The 21,295-nt window shown below is 33.6% G+C and overlaps 1 protein-coding gene across 1 annotated transcript in view; it reads left to right on the plus strand.

Annotated features, from left to right (window-relative positions):
• The first annotated feature begins 11,317 nt into the window (after positions 1-11,317).
• The window catches only part of LOC144449705 (rabphilin-3A-like), a 60,095-nt gene continuing 50,117 nt past the window's right edge, over positions 11,318-21,295 (plus strand). Inside the window, exons 1-2 of the mRNA XM_078140282.1 lie at positions 11,318-11,391; positions 14,089-14,232. Coding sequence (XP_077996408.1) covers positions 11,318-11,391; positions 14,089-14,232 — 218 coding nt within the window. The remainder of the gene's footprint in view (positions 11,392-14,088; positions 14,233-21,295) is intronic.

Raw genomic sequence — 21,295 nt, forward strand, 5'->3', positions numbered from 1 at the left:
TTGCAAACCCGCCATGTTGAATGTTGCATCATGGGAAATGTGATAATAAATGCTAATGATAAATCACTTAGTATTATGATCAATATCGTTATATTGTTTGTAACCACAAATGATCAATTCATAGTCACCCTGACCATTGTGGGAGGTTTATTTTATCGGTAGCTCCAGATTAGGTATTACAATAACCACAGATGATCCTTTGCTTCTGAGCATGCTCAGTCTGGATTGCAAGTTCCATATTTGACTGCATTTCAAATTTATAGAGAAGTGTAAAATTAGAAACATCACAATATTTCAAAAGAAAATTTCACAACACTGAGCATATTTATTGTTATTTCATCAGTTATATTACTTGATGGCAAACAACTTTGTTCCAAGTGCAAATACTCCAGTAGGCCAAAAATCAATATTTTATAGATCCATAGATGTCTGTCTGTATCTGCTAGACTATCAGGAGACACAAATATTTAGTTACAAAGAAAATAATGCATAAATGATTTTTTCACCTGAGGGAAACATGGTGCTTGTGGGGGGGATTGACTTTATCTTTTATGTACATTGGTATGGTTTTCTTTAATCTAAAAAAATCTAGAGGTTTGTATGAATCTGTCTTTAGAAAATCCGTTTCAAACTGCTGTTTGATCACCTTCCTGTTTGATCACCCACATAAGTTGAAATGCTTTCAGTATGTCTATTTTCGTGATCAGTGAATGGTGATATGTACATGTAGTCTGAGTTGGAATACTCATATTTTATGTAAAACAGTTTTGATTAAAAACTTTCGTTTCGCGATGAAGCAAAAAAAAGTTACTGTACTGTATGTATGTGTGTGTATGTATGTACATGTATGTATGTACCAGTATGTGTGTGTTTGTGTATGTATGTATGTATGTATGTATGTATGTATGATACATACATACATATATACATACTTACATACATACATACATAATTACATACATACATACATGTACATACACATACATACATACATACATACATACATACATGTACATACATACATACATACATACATACATACATACATACAGACATACATACATACATACATACATACATACACACATACATACATACACACATACATACATAAATACATACACACACACAGACACACAGACATGCACAGACACACGCACACAGAGAGAGACACACACACGTACATCAGACTTCCATGTATAACTCATAAATCATGTCTAACATTTTGTCCTTAATTGGCCCATTACTTTAGTTTTATCATTGTCTCCAGTAATATAGATTCTAGCTTGTAAATAATCATAATAAAAACTGAAAATTTAGGAGTTACTGATCATGATAATTTGATTTGTACAAGTCTGTTTTTTAACGGTAAAATTTTTGATAATTCAGTGTATTATTGGTGTACTAGTCAACATCAGAAATGGGAAATTTAAAAATTTTAAGTGATACATGTATTGAGTCACTTTAGACATTTCTGCTTTGTAAGATCTCCTGACACTAAATCATTCATTTTCCAATTATGACTACGTGACTGTATGTATATGTAACATGTTTTCTCAGGAGTACATACAAGGATGCTTTCTCAGCACTGGTACATTTTATATGTGTGTAGGATTTCTCAACCCTGGTGTACAAACGATGCTTTCCTCGCCCTGGTACCTTTTATATGTGTGTAGGATTTCTCAGCCCAGGTATATGTATGAACGATGCTTTCCTAGCCCTGGTACCTTTTATATGTGTGTAGGATTTCTCAGCCCAGGTATATGTATGAACGATGCTTTCCTAGCCCTGGTACCTTTTATATGTGTGTAGGATTTCTCAGCCCAGGTATATGTATGAACGATGCTTTCCTAGCCCTGGTACCTTTTATATGTGTGTACGATTTCTCAGCCCAGGTATATGTATGAACGATGCTTTCCTAGCCCTGGTACCTTTTATATGTGTGTAGGATTTCTCAGCCCAGGTATATGTATGAACGATGCTTTCCTAGCCCTGGTACCTTTTATATGTGTGTAGGATTTCTCAGCCCAGGTATATGTATGAACGATGCTTTCCTAGCCCTGGTACCTTTTATATGTGTGTACGATTTCTCAGCCCAGGTATATGTATGAACGATGCTTTCCTAGCCCTGGTACCTTTTATATGTGTGTAGGATTTCTCAGCCCAGGTATATGTATGAACGATGCTTTCCTAGCCCTGGTACCTTTTATATGTGTGTACGATTTCTCAGCCCAGGTATATGTATGAACGATGCTTTCCTAGCCCTGGTACATTTTATATGTGTGTACGATTTCTCAGCCCAGGTATATGTATGAACGATGCTTTCCTAGCCCTGGTACCTTTTATATGTGTGTAGGATTTCTCAGCCCAGGTATATGTATGAACGATGCTTTCCTAGCCCTGGTACCTTTTATATGTGTGTAGGATTTCTCAGCCCAGGTATATGTATGAACGATGCTTTCCTAGCCCTGGTACCTTTTATATGTGTGTAGGATTTCTCAGCCCAGGTATATGTATGAACGATGCTTTCCTAGCCCTGGTACCTTTTATATGTGTGTAGGATTTCTCAGCCCAGGTATATGTATCATGAACGATGCTTTTCTAGCCCTGGTACCTTTTATATGTGTGTAGGATTTCTCAGCCCAGGTATATGTATGAACGATGCTTTCCTAGCCCTGGTACCTTTTATATGTGTGTACGATTTCTCAGCCCAGGTATATGTATGAACGATGCTTTCCTAGCCCTGGTACCTTTTATATGTGTGTAGGATTTCTCAGCCCAGGTATATGTACAAACGATGCTTTCCTAGCCCTGGTACCTTTTATATGTGTGTAGGATTTCTCAGCCCAGGTATATGTATGAACGATGCTTTCCTAGCCCTGGTACCTTTTATATGTGTGTAGGATTTCTCAGCCCAGGTATATGTATGAATGATGCTTTCCTAGCCCTGGTACCTTTTATATGTGTGTAGGATTTCTCAGCCCAGGTATATGTATGAACGATGCTTTCCTAGCCCTGGTACCTTTTATATGTGTGTAGGATTTCTCAGTCCTGGTATATGTACAAACGACATTGCTTTCCCAGCCCTGGTACATTTTATATGTGTGTACGATTTCTCAACCCTGGTATATGTATGAACGATGCTTTCCTAGCCCTGGTACATTTTATATGTGTGTACGATTTCTCAGTCCTGGTATATATACAAACAATGCTTTTCTAGCCCTGGTACATTTTATATGTGTGTAGGATTTCTCGGCCCTGGTATATGTATGTAGGATGCTTTCCCAGCCCTGGTACATTGTACATGTATATGTGCCGGCCCGGGTATGTAGAATGCTTTCTCAGCCCAGGTACATTGTAAATATATGTTTCTCAGCCCTGGAATATGTATGTAGGATGCTTTCCCAGCCCTGGAATATGGGCAGTGAAGAAAGCAAAATACAAAAGTGGTACTTATACTGGCGTGAATCTATATACAAATTAATTGCCAGCTTGACTCATGCAATTTAATCACAGTTAGACTGAAGCTATAAATTTACCATAGAAATGTTCTCCCATGTTTGTGATAATCTTGTCTTGCCATTGTCCATTGGCTCTTAAAAGAATCTTATTTTACCCTTCATGATGATGATGTAGTGATGGGACTGATATCTCCATAGTAACCTTTTAGTTCTTCTTGTTGGCAAGGAAATTCAAGTCATTGAGATATTACTATTACCCAAAGTGGGTAAATAAAACAGTGTGATTAACATCATGATTGCACCTGAGGTTTCAGGATTATTTTTGGAACTTGAAGGTTTTGGTATACTCAACTTTGCCTTAATATTTTAAGTTGAAAATCTCTCCTAAAGTGACCATATGAAGGACAAATCGGTATTTCTTTAGGATTTTTACTTCTTAAGACAAATCTAGTATGTTTTCCTTCTTGAAAAAAACCAATGTGAAACAGCATCGACCAAGTGCGCGTTTGTACTCAACAAATTACAAAAGGCTAAAAAGTGTCTAAAATGTTTATTATTGTACGTACATTAACAAATATTTCAAACATTTTTCAATGTTTGTCAATTTATTGAGTTTCACTCAAGGATTTAGTATATGTTGTTTTATATTGTTTTTGCAAGTATAAAAACATATTAGAGTTGTTTTCTTAAATAAAAACTACAAAATAAATATCCATTTGTCATCCATATAGCCACATTATACATGTAAATCTCATGCCTATGCAGATTTTGAGGTTGAATTGTTATTTTTGGTCATATCAGGATATCTGTATATAAAAGGTAATCAAACTAATGCCCATCTTGTGTACTACTATGTATATGTAACTGTCTTTGCTCCTCAACCCTATAAGAACCCCCATCCCTACCCCATGCAATTTTTATTTTTATTTTTTTTTTGGCGGGGGGGCGGGGGGGGGGGGGGGGGGGGGGGGGCGTATAACTACTTAATTTATAATAGGATAAATGTACTTATTGCATAAAAATTTGATTGTATTCTGAATGAAGAACTTAAAAGATACTTTAGCTTAGTAAAAGATGGGTTTATGTTTGTCCGAAATATTAGGTTTTCTGAAATCAATATTTTGAATGAGATAGCCTTGAAATGGATGGGTTGTAGCACATTTTAACATATCAGATAATCACTGAGGATTTTTTTTCTTTTTGGGGATTTTTTTTTCATAGGGAAACAAAATAATAATGATTGCAAGTTGATGGCATTTGCATAAAACATGTTTAAGGTATCACACAACAATGTTCATGCATGGATGTTTATGTATTTATCATTATTTTGCTTATTTTTATGGCATGTTGAATTCCATTTAGTTACAACATATCCTGAAGTTGAGATCTCCATGTATATTTTATGCCGTACTTATCAAATCCTATCAAACCTATTTAGCATTTCACTTCCGTTGCCATGAAAAATTAATCACTTGCGTGTGAGTCACTTTTCTTTTCTCTAATTTTCAGGTTTCACTTCAAGTAAATCAAAACGAGGTTCTATTCAATTTGAAAATTTGTAAATTTTGATAGAATACTGTTGTCAAAAATTATATTAGACTCAAAAAATTTGAACTTGGAAAAAAATGTATTCTTTGCTATGAAGTTCATAAATCATTGATGTACATGTACTAGTCATTTTTCTTTCTATATTTTAAGTGACAAGTTCTATTCATTTGAAAATTGTGATTTATACAATGTAATTTAAGGTACAGTTGTTGAACTTGAAGGATATTTTGCAAAAAAAAAAATTAAACTTTGAAAATTTTTTTAACATTTTTTAGTTTTGTTACTGTGGAAATTAACCATTCATTTGCCAGTCACTTTCATGTCACTTATTCCTTTCAGTTCAAATAAATCAAAATGATTTTCGATTCATTTTGAAAATGTATAATTCATCGATGTAGCTAATATTAGAAGTAGCTTGTAAAATGTGAAAAATAGCCAATAATATCTATAAACGATAGCCGTAAATCTACCCAGCCACAGAAATGTACTGATTGAAATAATCAAAAATTTTAATCAAATTCCTGAAAAAAGTACCTGGGGAAAACTTATGAAGTAGCCAAGCCAGTTTTTGCTAGCTTCCGACCCTTATCCACATCCTAGAGTACTTGAAATGTATGTACTGTTGTTGTAAGATATTTTGGAAACAAAAATTTGAGCTTCAAAAAAAATGTTTCAAAATTTTTTTCCATAAGGTTAATTGTGTTTCTGTTTCTTTACCTATATGTAGGACTTCAACTTGCCATGATGAAATCAATAAAAACACATCATGTCCCTTTTAACAAGCCTTATAATGGTGTAATGTATTGATTTTTTTGGGTGAAAAATGTCAGTACATGAATAGAGAGACTCTGTGTATGAACTAAAAATGGGTCAATATCTGTATTTGTTGTGTAGCAATTCTTCAAGACCACAGTGAAGTAAGGATATAGAATCTCTCTTCTCAAAAAATTGTGGGAAGGGTGCATGTTTAGCTGTTCTACTGTGCCCTCCCACTGATGGTGAAGGATATCTACCCTCCCTCCCTCCTGCCCTCCCACTGGGTTTCAACTTGCCCGCCAGTCCACTGCCCACCTACGTAATATCATGTATGATTTACCCACTCCCACCAGGAAAACGTTTGTGTATTCTCCACTATACCATCAGTTCACTGTGGCATACCCAATGAGCGCTACATTAAAGACATCATATTTTCCCCTCTCACTTATCAAAATCAAGACTTCTCCAGCACAATTCTTGTTTGCTCCCTTCCTGCTATCGATTGAAAAAATTGCCTGCCCACTGAAAACTGCATATAAGAACAGCTTTTTTTTTTAAAACTCATAATAAATTAAAAGATTAGAAATGGTGTCACATTTATTTGGTTGTCATGGCAACTAAACAGTGTCTAGGTGTGGTCAAAGATGAGGAACTTTAACATGTAATGGTAGATTTGAATTATAGAAGAAGATCCCAAAATAAATTATGATTTATGAAATTATACAGATTCATGTCAATTTCATAATAACTTGGGTATAAAGATGTATTATTTCACGCGAAGGACACAATATTTCATGTCCTCACAGAAAACATAAATTTTGATGACACACAATTGAATTTGTTATGGTGGTTTTTTTGTACAATTTGTACAAATGTTGCCATTTTGTGTAGTTTGAATCTACAAAATGTATATTTCCTCAGGAAACATTTGTTTTCTATTTGATGTGGCAAAGGCAATCAAATTTAGGTGTCGCTTATTTACTATAGAAAGTTTCATACTCACGTTTGTAGCTACCTGTGAAACCAGGGTATCAAATGTTACTGAGTAGCCGAAGGTGTTTTATATATATATATTCAATGTGATAAAAGCTGTTCTTAATGCTAAGCTTGTACTGGGAGTTACAATATTTAACCAGGGTATTCGATCTAGTATATTTTTACTGAGTAGCCAAAGGTAATATCCAATGAGATAAAAACTGTTTTTTAAAGTAGCCATATGGATGAGGATTGGGTATTTATTTTGGATTTTTAATTTATAAAATAATTTTATTATGGCATCATACTTGAAAAATCCATACACCCTCTAGAGGTCTATGAAAAATCAATGTGAAACAGCATATGCCAAGTCCTTGTTTGTAACTCAATAAATTGCAAAAGGCTAAAAAAAGTATGTAGGTATTAAAGATTTTACACATTTATTAATCTTTTACAATGTATTGAGTTACAAACAAGGACTTGGCATATGTTGGTTCACGTTGATTTTTCAAGTACATGTAGGAAGCCATGATAAAATTATTTTAAAATCCAAAATAAATACCATCCCAGTCCTCATCCATACGGTCACTTTAAAGGTAGATTTGTACTGAGAATACAATATTTAACTTGATATACTTGACATTTACACATCTACACTTTTCTCACTAGCATACATCAAACATTGTGTGAGTACTTCTTCTCACCCACCATTGCATTGTAAGGCAATGAGGTATTACACGTACTTGCATATGATTACTAGTATGTCATAATATGCTGATATGGAATATTGATGTACAATCAAGGCTTTTGTTAGATGTTGATTATGGTTACTATGGCAACATAATTACTCTTGACTATAATGAGTTTATATGCCGTGATTGATATTATATTACATACAGGCTAAATTACTACAAAGAGTTATAGACAACTGTCATATTTATAACTGAGAAATGATTTGCGGATGAAATTTAAAGACCAGTTTTTATTGTGACTTGTCAGCACTGCTTGTTGTTGATCTCAGAGGCAGCATTAGTGGCCTCAGTAAGCTACTTGATGCCAGACACTTGTAATATATTTGTGTCATAGACTGCCTGTAATTACATCAGTCAGATAGGAATCCATATTCTCATGTCTTATACTACCATGGAAACCAAGCCATTGGCAAATTAAGATACATGGCATGATCATGCACGTCTAGGGCCAGACAATGTCTCAGCTCAAAAGCTGATATTATTTTTTTGTTGCGTCAGCAAAAAAACATGATACATGTACGCGAGAATGATTTTTGATTGAGGAAGCGCAAGTCATGGCTACCAAACCTTTCAGTGCATTTACTGAATCACCTGTATTCCTCTCTGTTGATTCTGATTCATTTCTTTAACGATTTAAATGTAAATTATGTATTATCATTTGGTGTACTGATGTTTTGCTGAAAAGGAGGCCTTTAGTAACAAATCACCATTGTAACGTTTTCCCAATCATATATACTATTTAATTTCTTTTATTGTAAGTATACTAATGTGGGGTTACTCAAGTTCATGATTCATGGATCAAGTTTAATACTATATCATGAAGTATTCAATGATTTGGCAAAATAAAAAGATAAATGTTTGTTTCTGATAACAGGACTTCAGAAAATAGGGTAGGTAGGTCGAAATTTTACTTTATTTTACTTTGAATGTAAAAAAAAATTTGCTTCGACCCCAAGATAAGATACTCATCTGTCACAATACTTCCGCAAGAGTATGACGAGGTGTACAAGAAGTAAATGGAGACATTTACATTTTATAATTTACAATTAAAATCAAGTATATATGAACATGTGAGGCAGACTATTTGTTATAGTCTTAGAAGACATGATTTTTCTCTGGAATACAATTTAAAAAGAAACCCGTGACCACAGATGAGGCATAGGCATGAAGGTGTACATGGAAATACATGTAGAAGTAAATTGTTACCATTTTACCTTTTTGCATACAAAAAAAAAATGTTTAGGGTCGGAGGCTTAATCTAGGGTTGGTTTGGGTTTTCAGAAACATACTATTTGTAAGCTTTCCACAAATAAGAACATATAAGTATTTTGGTTTTTCTATCATGTATGGCATATCTGTGATTTGTAAATATGCTAAGCGCCTCTCAAGTTAAAAGAAATTTTTCTGGTTCTATCTGATATTTTGATTAGTAATTATTTAAGCATGTCACAAACTAGAATAAATATTATCGGTTTGACTTCTCTACATGTATATCGTATTTCTGAGAGTTGTAAATATCCTTTTAAGCATTTCATCAATTTGAGCAAATATTATGGTTTTGCTATCCCATTCTGAGATTTTGATTAGTTTATGTCGTAAGCCTGTCACAAATTAAACATTGTTGTATTGAATGTATAATCTGACTGTGATGAAAGCATTCATCAAGCTCTCTGTCTACTCACTTTGCGTCATATCCCGGCAAGACAGGTAATATTAAGGTCACTGCACTTTTCTGCCTCTGCGTGCACTTGGTGAGGATCACTGAGTGTTTGATAAGCAAAGATTCAAAGGATTCCATGAATGTGAACAAATCTCACGAGAGTAAATGTTCATCGATTCTTCATAGCATCAAATGGCAATTTCTCATAACAGAATAAAACTGCATCCCTGATGATGTTAATGCTGATGAGACGACAGCAAAATTTGGAATTCGCTGTCAGGAATTTTTTTTTGACTCTGTGAGTAGAAATTGTCATTTGATAGAGCAGACACTGTTGGTGTTCCTATTGTGTTTCATTTATTATGTAAATACTCTAGACATTCCATAAACTGTGTTTCGTGTTGCAGAATGTTTATCATATTTATGCATAAAATTTGAGGTTTTGAAATGTGTGTGGGACTTTACATGACGTGAATAAGTGATGATCACACAATTCCGCACAAGGTCACTAAACAAACTTAGGACAAAACCCCTTCCCCCCGTCCTTAAACCTAAATGAATGTTCACAAGTGTGACATCAACACGAATATATAATAATGTAAACTATGATGAAATTTGTCACGGTGACACCACTAAGATCGATGCAATGTAAAAACATGATGGTAAACACATTTAGAATATTAAACTGGAAATCCAGCACTGTATAATAGTGTATATCACTAGAAGTAAATCTTAATAAACTTAACAACATCTCAGTAGTATATACAGAACCTGTTACCATGGAAAGCGTAAACGTTTTTGAAATTTGTTAGAAGTGTGAAAATGAACATGACAGTCACAAACCATTAGCGGTCCAAGTGCAACAAACCTGCGGGTTTGCCTGGCGAAAACGGGTGTCATAAAAGTTGTTTGCATCTCTAAAGCTGTTTGTAGCGTTACTTATAATAGCCTAATAAATTGATAACAACTGATATAAGACGGAGATAAGGTTTGCCTCAATTGCAGTCCATGCAGACAGCCGAATAGAGGTTTTACAGCTGTTTACTTGTGTTATGTAAGAGCCCATCATCACATGTGTAAATATTGGTACTCTTTGATAACAAGTCCACTTGCTTGGCTAATGGCTTGTCCCAGTATGAGTTCAGCAATTGCATTGATGCCAGAACCCCCCCCCCCCCCCCAGCCCCCACTAAACGAACCAAGTTCATTTCTCAAGCTTTGTGTGACATTGTGCGATTGTCCCTATGTAAGCTGTTGGAAAATCTGTGTGGCTCTACATGTAACACTTGTATGTTGCCATAGAAACTAACATTTATAACTAAACTACTGACAAGTATGTAAATGACATTTTTCAAATGTTTACTTTTACTTGTGACGTGTTTTCAAATCTTTCACCGTTAGGAAATTTTTGTACTTTAACTGAAAGTGGCACAAGCTGAGTGTATAAGCTTTTTACTCAAGTGAAAATATTTACAAAAAACATTGATTTAAACTATTCTAGTACATACATACATGTAATGTTAATGTCGATGAATATCTTCTATGACATTACAATTTATGTTGTTAGTAGCATTGTTTATATAGAACAGTTGATTGCATAGTTGAGAGTTCCTCTACATTTTTCGATATACATGACAATGTATATCAAAAGCGAAGTTATTGGATAATCGTTTATGAGTTATATCTTCATACAAGATTTGAGCTCAGTCAATTGCAAGTGATAATTAAGTGTGCTTCAGTAAGTACAATACTGTGAGTACCTTTAAATACTAGTACATTATAATTTGATGGAGTAAAAACTATGCATACCTAAATACATGTACGTGTAAACTCAGCTTGTGCCCCTGTAATTTGAATTTTAATAAATTCTTTGAGTTTATTTTAAAGTTCTTGAAAAAATCTGCTCAAGGTGCGACACTAGTTGAAGATTTAAACCATTTCTGTTCTAAATTACTTCAGCTTAATCTAACCCACACATTTTTATTTTTATATTTTATTATCCCAGATTACATTGGAAAACAAGGTCTCCTATAAAAGCAATCTTTGGATTGGACCGGAAGCTAAATCGCCAGCCACTTGTATCATTGGAGAAAAAAGAGAACCCTTTCACTTGAGTTATTTTACTACAGGCGATAACTTTTCTTGAGACTACCTGAATACCTATTATGGCAGATCGCCCTGCCAGCAAAGTTGATAAGTGGACTTGTCCTAACGACAGAAAGCTTGCTCTCCGTGCTAAGTAAGTAACACAATATCACACAGTGAAGGCGTTGTAAGCTATACGTAAGAACTCGTAGCTATACGTAAGAACTCGTACTAATATTAAGTAGACCTTTGTAAATCGTGTTGTACATCTTTTGGACCCTCTGCACTTTAGTGTCGTACTTATACGTACGTAAACGTAAACGTAAACGTAACAAGACTTTTTTACCCTGCAAGAACTGATCTCTCGTTTGAATAATTATGGCAGTCCGAACTCGAGGAATTAAGAAGTGGACTTGTCCTGATGACAGACAGCTAGCGTTAAGGGCAAAGTAAGTAAACTAAAATGAGGGCACCACCTTGTGTTTCTGTTTAGTGATGTTCTGCATGACATGGTAATAAACTAAGCTTGGTTATATTTTATATATTTCATATAATATGCATGTTAAAGTAATGCACAATATTGTAAAATTCCTTATTTATGCTGCTTAGAAAACCCCAGAAAATGTACAAGTTAGTTTTCAAGTATTCCTCTTATTTACATGCATCATATAGTTGCACTGCTTCGCTTAATACTTGGGGAAAAAAATTTAAGATACATATTCACGTGTAAAGCTTGATGCTACAAATATGTTGTGAATAAGTTATGATGGCTTTGATATGGAATTTTACTATTTAGAATATATTATCTCAACTTTATTTATCTTCATCATATCATAATATGAAAGCTGCACCTTTAAAGTAACAATGCCAAGTATGTAAACACAAACTGAGTGTTGATTTTTCCAAGTTGAAGTTTTTTGTGTACAAACAAATACCTCCTGTTAGAAAAAGGATTAATATTATTTGTGAAATCCACGAATTTGGTGGTCTACCAATCATATCAAAGATTGATGCGTATTTTAAAGAAAATAAGTTATGGTGCATCGTTCAAAGGCATTGAAACTTTGAAGGGGCAGTATCATTCATCGAGATACTGTAGAGAGAAATGTTTTTCTATGTCAAAGTTCAATTGCATATTTAATGAGCATCTCTCCACCAATGTACTGTCACTCTGACCATATCATCATCTGCTAACTTTGCACTCTTCAAATTGACACTTAAAGATCGATTTGTTAACTGTTTGATTTGCCAATTTCAAGATGAGTTATGAAAAAATGTAAAAACAGGCCAAGTTTAACATTTTGTCTGTTTATGTTGTTTGAACTGATTCAAAAGTAAATATAACACATACAAGGAAGATGTGAAATACATCTTAGAATTGGTACCGAGATAGTTGCATTGTACACAGAAGCTGGATCCCGCATAGTACAGATCGAAATATGTCATTTGGAAGATGATTGCCATGGTTACTGTGCATTGTAGAAATAGCAAGAATTTCAAATATAGATTTATGTAACTTCAGTTCTTTTAGATTTAAGTAAAATTTATGCAAACCTTAAATTGCTTCTGTAATATCTTGTATACTGGCAGTATATATACACACATGTAAATATATTATGCTTATCATATATTTTAGCTTTTTTATTCTGAATCTGAGATATGTATGTGCACTGCACTTTTTTACCTATTGTTAACTGTGCAATAGTTTTTCTGTAGAAGTTTTATAACTTTAACATTTCAAATTTCATTGTGATGTAAAACGTACAATGAAATTTGAGTTATGTTGGAACTTTCACTTTTTACTGTGAATGTATGCATTTTGGCTTTAGACTTAGTTTAACTTTTTGAGTCAAAACCTGTGTACGTGTACATGCCAAAATACATCAGGATGAAAATGGCATCACTTTTACTGGTTAAAATCCTAAGTATAAACTGCATGTAATAAAGGCAGATTTATTTCAAATCGATACTTTTACTCACAAAATTTATGTTTCTATAGGTACACTGTTGTACTGGGTCATGTTGGTGCCAAAGTGTAACAAATTTACACCTGTCTGCTAAAATTTTAGTGTGCCAAAATAGATACATTCACAGTACACTTCAAACTTCATTTTCATATCATTTCTCAGCATGTTCAGTCAATCCTGAAGGTTTGAGTTACCTATCGTCTATCATTTTATATTCCTTGCTGGCATCATTCAAAATTTATTATACCCATAGGGTTTGTTTTCATGACACCAACATTTTTGCGATACACAGTGTTGAAATTGAAATAACCCCTGGTAGCTGCGACCCCCCCTCAGGAATGATGCCCTCTTGTGATGCAATGCTGTGAAATGTTAAAAAGGCTCGCTGATTCGTAATTTTCATCATATTTAATCACACATACGGTATGCTTCACATCATCACAAATTTTTTGCAGTTCATGATTGATTTCTGTTCTTATGTTCTCTATGAGGAAATAGTATTCCAGATTATTAAATTGCTCCAAAAGAAAATAAAATGGCCTATATGCTGAGTTCTATAAACAGAAAAACTTAACTTGCAACTTCATCATATTTTCCAATGATACAATGTTCAAATTGCTAAAGATGACAACCTAACGTAAAAAGATTCGAAATCTGTTTTATCGAACAACTTGCTCATTATTTTGAAAGTTTCTTTTTGACAAATATTTTTTCTTTTTTCTTTGTGATTCTTGCAATTTGATTTTCTCAAAGAGAACAATATCACATCACTTCTTATATCATCACTCATTCTGTATGCATCTGGCTGAAGCAGCCATTAGGAGTATTTTGTCGATTTAATACGTAAATGTCTAATTGGAAAGCTCTGTGTTATTTTCGGCTAGGCTTGGAACAGGATGGTCTTTCCATACCAATGAAGCCAGCCATTATCGTAAGAATGAAGGACTGAACAGAGACGAACAAGACATGATATTGAAGGTGATTGAGCGTGCTGAGAGGCTGGAAAAGACAGAACAGGAAAGGATTGGGTAAGTGCTGGAATATCTCTCTAGGAAGTCTGCAAATTGCAAATTGTGGCTGCTAAGTCAATTAGTGTCCAAATGACTTCAAATGTAAAAAATTGCCATCTGAGACAAATGTTTGCCTACTTCAAGGAGGAAAGAAAATTTGATAAAACTAGTATGACAGAACCTTATGACATGTGAGTGTGAGTGTGGCATACCTGGGGTTATTTGCATCAGTGCTTGCAGTGTTCTCTGTACCCATACTGTCAGGCGTAGCGAGTGCCATATTTTTGCTCATTCACAGAGGTGAAAATGTGACATATGCAGTCGTCCACCTGTCTTTTGTAACAACATTCTATGTGCATGTAGTGCACTGCTCAGGATATCTGAAAGTCCAGAAACCGACTACAGTCTCAAAACTTGCTAAATTTTCTATTAGGGAAGGAATCAAGATTTTATTTTTGACTGTCACTCTGGTTATTATATTGCTTTTGTTAATATTGTATGATGTATTTTAGTTTTGAAGAATTAAGTTCATAACAAGATTTTCAAGCTGTACTATAGCTGCAAATGGAATGTTTAAAAAAAGTTTTCTTTATAGGTACAATAACGTACTCGTAATATTGTACACTGAGAGCAGCATTGCATCACCTGTGGATGGATGTATTTTTGTAGCTGTATACATGACAAATCAAATCAAACTGATTTTTGGGTCCACACCCAAAAAACAGCGCCCTCAACGGCAAACACAATTTTAACCTGTTTCTGTACTGCTTATGGATAATATCGACTACTGGCTAGTATGTACAATGTCTATTATTGGTATTTTATTAATTTTCAGTAAACATGTTAAGGTTATCTGATACTCCTGTTACACCAGTAGAGATTTAACATGGTGATAAATTAAAAAACCAAGCTTTCGCTCATGATTTAAACTTGCCACTAAACCATCTACAGATAATATTGACCTCTAATTAATAGATACAATATCTTTTCATAAATAATTGACCAAGTTTTAGTGAAATTATCTTTGGTTATTTGATGAAAAAAAAATATATCCCTGTTGCAGCTAGTGCAAGTTTAATTTCATTTATGAATAAACACCTGTTGAGAAAATTGTATTTAGTCGAATATTGCACTATTCATTTAAGACACCTGACATAACCAAGCAGATGCTTTTTATGATATTACATAATTGGTTTAAATTATTCAAAGCTTATAATCATCTCTACAGATGTTAATGATAAACTAATTATTTTTATTCATAAGTAATTTAGGGTTTGGAAATTAAGCTATAAATAATTGTTAATTCAGAAAAGCACTCCATTAATAATTCAAGTATAAGAACTATGGTGTTATCTAAAGTTGTTAGTGTTTGTATTAGTCATTAAAGTGGTACAAGCTGAGTTTATTAAGCCTTTTTACTCAAGTGAAGATATTTCAATAAAAAACATTCCAGTATTATAAAATAATGTTAATGTCGGTGCATATCTTCTATAACATTATGATTGTCTTCTGGCATCATGAGAACAGTTGATTACATAGTAGGAATTTCCTGAACATTTTTTGATATGTGTCATAAATTACGTCATTGGATCGTTTGTGAGTGATATCTTAATACCAGGTTTGAGTTCAGTCAATTGCAAGTGGTGGTTAAGTGTGCTTCAGTAGGTACAATACTGTGACAACTTGTTAAATATGCAGTAAAAACTACACCTGAACACGTGTATAAACGCAGCTTGTGTCCCTTTAATGTAAAATTTTCCTGATTAACAATTCACAAACTAAAGATTATTATCTTTGGTTATAAAAAGAAGCTTAAAAGCTGTAAGTTATCATATATATTATGTAACACGAGTTCATAATCTGAAGGAGTGTTGCCATTGGCTACTGGTTTTAGACAAGTGATAGTGAAGGCGAAATATAAATACCGCATTTGTAAAAAAAACCTCATAATTGAAATATGTATATTTGGAAATGAAAATGAAATAATTGATGAGCTGTATTTTACATTTCACCTTTTCTCAAAGATAGAAATACACGTATATTGAATTGAAATTTCACCAATAGAGAGTGTCTGTTTTGTGTTCTCCTGTATGGAGAAACTAGATTCAGTATTTTCACATACCAAAAATATAAACACTATTAAAAACATGTGGTATATCACCTTCCAGATTCATTTTGAAAATTCCTGGCTTTCGGAAAATGTCTGTTTTTTTCACATTTGAAAGCAAATCAAGCATTAAACACAAAATGTTTATGTCCTAATATTACTTTTTTATTCATCTTTATTTTGTTGAAATTGATCAATGGTTAAAATTCAACTTTGGCCAAAATATTGGCCATTATTTTGATCAATTTTCCAATCGTTCATTTGTATTTTTTCACTATAATAATGACATTACTATTCAGGACACACAAAAGTTAGTCACTGTAGAAAATTCATTTCTGTACATTCATTGTAGATTCTGTTTTCCAATTTATGATAGATTTTAAATCAGTTAAATATCGAGTTTTTATTTCATCATATTTTGTTAGCATTCGATCCACGCTTGTTAGCCTTGAGTCTGTTTCTCTTAAATAAAAAAGAATTTTTAAAACATAAACCGAATTTTTTGATTTTCAGTTTGAAAAATCTGAATCGCGTGAGACTGATAAGAAATTGCAGCTGTCACAAAACCTTAGTCAGTTATCGTCCTTATTATTATTACCAATTACGGAAGATTTTAAATACCAACAAAAAATGAATAAATGTGTCACTTGGTATGCATGTATTTATGTACTGAATAATAATCTAATATAACAGATGTATGTGGGTGACGTCCGCCATATGTTTAGATACAGCCAGAAAAACTTTCAATTGATTATTTTCTAGTTTTGTGAGGAACAGTATATTGGTACCATATGTTTGCATGAACAAATGAGTCACCATCACTAGAACTGAATGCACTTTATTTCCCAACTCATCAACAATGTTTTTGAAAGGTACATCATGTATCAAGGTATGAGGACAATGACCTTTATTGAGTCATCAGTCATTGCAGGGGACATACTATTTGATCATATAGTCTTGTTATGTTTCAACAAACATGAAGTACATTTTAATACATCTGACACGTATTCAGTCTTTGTATTTTTGTGAACTAAGTTTAACCCCAAAGGAGCTGCAACTTTTTACTATTTTTTTATGCCGTTTTGCCATTTGAAAATATAGATTGGAAATTGTTAAATTTTCGACTAAAAATACTCATTAGCTTGGTTGATCAAATGATTTACAAAGGTTAAAACACACAAGCAGTTCAGATGAGGATTGTCAAGCAAGTCAGATCGAAAGCTAAAAACTTTGAATTGATTGGGCGATGTAACCTAAAATGTAAATTAGATAAATTTTCATAATTTTACTGTAGTTAAATTATCTGTCTACATGTCATTGATGGTGCTGTGTGCATTAGCTTGACATACAAATGTAAAAAAAAGTCAAATTATAGGTCTCAAACATTTAACCATCAACAATTTGTCAAATTAATGTGTTGAATATTGACAGGGGTTAATCATTATGCAATCGTACATACTTTTTACAGCAGACTAGACTGTCGACAATCATTTGTGCCTTTTTTGCTACATTTTATCTAAAACTGAAGTCGTCGCCTCGCTCCGATCTGGAGCAATACTGTAACTGTGTACTGATTGAACATCAAGTACCGGAGGCACGTTCATGCCTTTGGCACTCGCAGTTCCTATCGGTACACATTAGTATTCAGTGCTATGGAGCAAGGCAACGACTTTGTTTTAGATGAAACGTAGCAAAAAAAGGCACGAACGGCTGTCGACAGTCTAACAGCAGGCGTAACAATGCAAATAAGTTGAAAATAAGATGAAACATTCCGAACAAATTTGTTGCTAGTGCTTAAGTCTAGGATAAATCCTGAAAACTAATGAAGTGTGAAAGCCTATACAGGTAAATGATACTACTTAAATGCAGACTTGCTTACAAATAACACTATCTACATTGTACTAATGAAGTGTCTATTGATGAAAAGACATGATTAAAGGCTTTGTTTTGCATTTTGAGGACAGTTCGAGTTGTCTGGCAAAGGAACATGCATGTACTAGCAAATATGTACCTGTAGAGTGTCATGCAATAGATAGAACTACTGCATTCACTGTGTTTTAATATTGTAAGTTTAAACCTTGTGGACAGTCTTCCTGAACTTGATATACCGGCTAATCGAGAGTGCAAGTTCGTCCAAAATTGACTGTAGTAATAGTATACTCTAGGGTATCCAGTACAGTGCAGAGTAAATACTGATATAATTCATATCATTATATCAATTACAGCTAAGAAGGCTATTCTAAGAGCCTGTAAGCTGATCATCAGTCAAATACCAAAAATGCAAGTTAGATTTTGAATTGAGTGAGCATGATATTGAGCTTAAATGGCTTGGTTTAATAGATGCATTTTGAAGTAACTACGATGCTGTATAAAGTCATTCAGACTGAGATAAATGATATATCTAATACAGTGATAATATAATATTTATGTGTAAACCTATGTTTGCGTGTGTTTTCATGTGTACATTCACATAATTATGTGTTTGTATGTGTTCCATTTGTGCACACACAAATGTTTGTGTGTGCGTGCGTGCATGTGTGTGTGTGCGTGCATGTGTGTACATGTATGTGTGTGTGTAAGTGAATGCGTATGTGTAGAAAGCAACACTGAGGTGGGGGTGGGGGCTGGGTGGTGGAATGTTGATGAAACTAAGCAGTCAGAACTAAATTAGCCTAGAGAACACAGCTTTCGTAATGTAGTTGCTGTGTTTTTTTATATGGCATCCAGAAAGACTGTAAATCAAGACATTTTCGCTTATTCCGCTGAGAATGAGAAACACTATGAATTGGCTAAACTTCCCCCTTTGTATAATAAAACAGTGTACCAAAGCTCAATTATGTGAAAAAATTTAGTCTTTTTGGAACTACATAGTTGTAAATACCATCAAATCCCACAGCGTTCATGTAGCAAAAAGGCTTCACTTGTACGGACTTCTAGGTTTACAGTTTGACCTTTTTGTACTGAGGTGAATTGAACTTATTTTACAACAAGAGACAGACGTTTAAGAAACTTGATCCAGCAAGAATGAAACGATACAACACAGTTTTAGTAAATACAGAGCCATACCACATCAGAAGGTGGTCCAGGAGTAATTACGAAGATAGGTGGGTCTCACAAATTACATTAATTTGTATACTCAGAAATATATGTTTTACAATAAACCATAGACATCAACTGTGTTGTCCATCAACCCATCCTATGATAAAGGTGTAAATTCATGTGTGAAATCATTCTGTAATCTATCTAAAATTCCATGGTATGGTGCCAAATACTACTATAAACTGAATCAATCTTTCAATGCTGTTGAAATGAATGCATGGAATAAGCTGTGTATCTATCTGAAATTTCATGGTATTGAGCCAAATGCTGTATAAAATTGATTTTTTTATACTATAGACATAGGTAGATGTAGAATGAAGTACAGTTAGTCATAATTATACACATACAATGTATGTAGCATCACATTCTTTGATTACTCTGAGGAAAATGAAAACACTTTCACATTAAACTGTTCAGAGCTTTTCTACATCTGCATGCTCTAGCATACTACAGGATCAACTTTTGAATAATGATGTGCTCAAAAATATCAGATCATTTTGAGATTTACATTTGTATACAATATGTAGTTTCTGTTTATACCAATCTTAAACAATCATTACATGTAGTTACTCAGAAATTTTTAGAAGATAAGTTGTTTCCTTCAATGAATACTAAAAATGATGGCATAATGAAACCTATGTGTACAATGCATATTATATATTTTGTATGATGAATCTCTAAGCGTACAGTCTGATTTATTTGAATGTAACACCTTCCTAATGTCAGACACGTACTTCCACCATAGTTTACCATCCATCAAGATTTAGTCTAAGAGTGTTGACAGTTACAAATTGAAGTTTGCCACTACATGATGGATTTCTTCAACTTAAGCGGAAGAAACTAAGAACAATTCTGCTGATGTTATTCTCCAATATTTTTCTTCGTTCAGCCAAGGAAAATATGAGTCACCTAAAGGGACTTTTGCCACCATGACTCGCAAGACAACTAGTGACAACCCTTAGGTCACGAGTATTTTCTGACTGAATGAAGAAAAATATTGGAGAATAACATAATTATACCAGAGCCAGGAATATCAAAGAACAGTCGTGGAAAGTTATGGCAATTTTGAATGTTTTGACTCGTATTTCAAACACAGCAAAACCAGTGATGTAGACACAAATTGTCATGACATAGAATGACCAGATTATATGTTCCATATTTTTGTTCAACTTGGGTCGTTCATGGTAATGAAAATTAAACCCTATCCTTAGAAATCATCCAATTTATGATTCTCATTCTGGCCAAATCATGAAATAATAGATAATTTATTTATAGTTGTGAAAAAGCAGCAATAATTGCAGTAGACTAATCTCTAATCTTTGTTGAGAAGATTGTGTGTGATTGTATCATACACAAAGTGACATTTTTTATGATATCCTTTCAACAGCAGTATATAAAATATATTGAGTGATGGCTATTAACATTCACAACCCATAAACTTTTCATGAATGATATGAATGAGGCCACCTATAGGTGGGTTTTGTCCTTCCTGGATGATTCCTACTACGCTAATCTTATGGAACACTTTAAAAAAAATCAATTGTCATCAAACCTCAAGGTAACTAATTTGTAAAATTGGAAAACTGTGTTCTCACCACGTTTTTGTAATGATGTTGGCTCAAGGTTAAAATCTCTCATTTGTCACCATTTTCAATGAATAATTTTAACACATATACAAAATATTGGTTCATGAGTATATATTTCTACATATCATTTTCACAAATTGCCAATGAATATATTATAAACTGCACTGTCAATTTTCTTACAAGCACTATTACAGTCGTACCATTTTTGTAATCATAATGTTTTTCAAGTGATATTTCATCAAACTTTGGAATTACAAGATGGATTTCTGCAGTACAACTGAAGTATGTC

This window comes from Glandiceps talaboti, chromosome 18 (assembly GCF_964340395.1).
Source record: "Glandiceps talaboti chromosome 18, keGlaTala1.1, whole genome shotgun sequence".
Lineage (NCBI taxonomy): Eukaryota > Metazoa > Hemichordata > Enteropneusta > Spengelidae > Glandiceps > Glandiceps talaboti.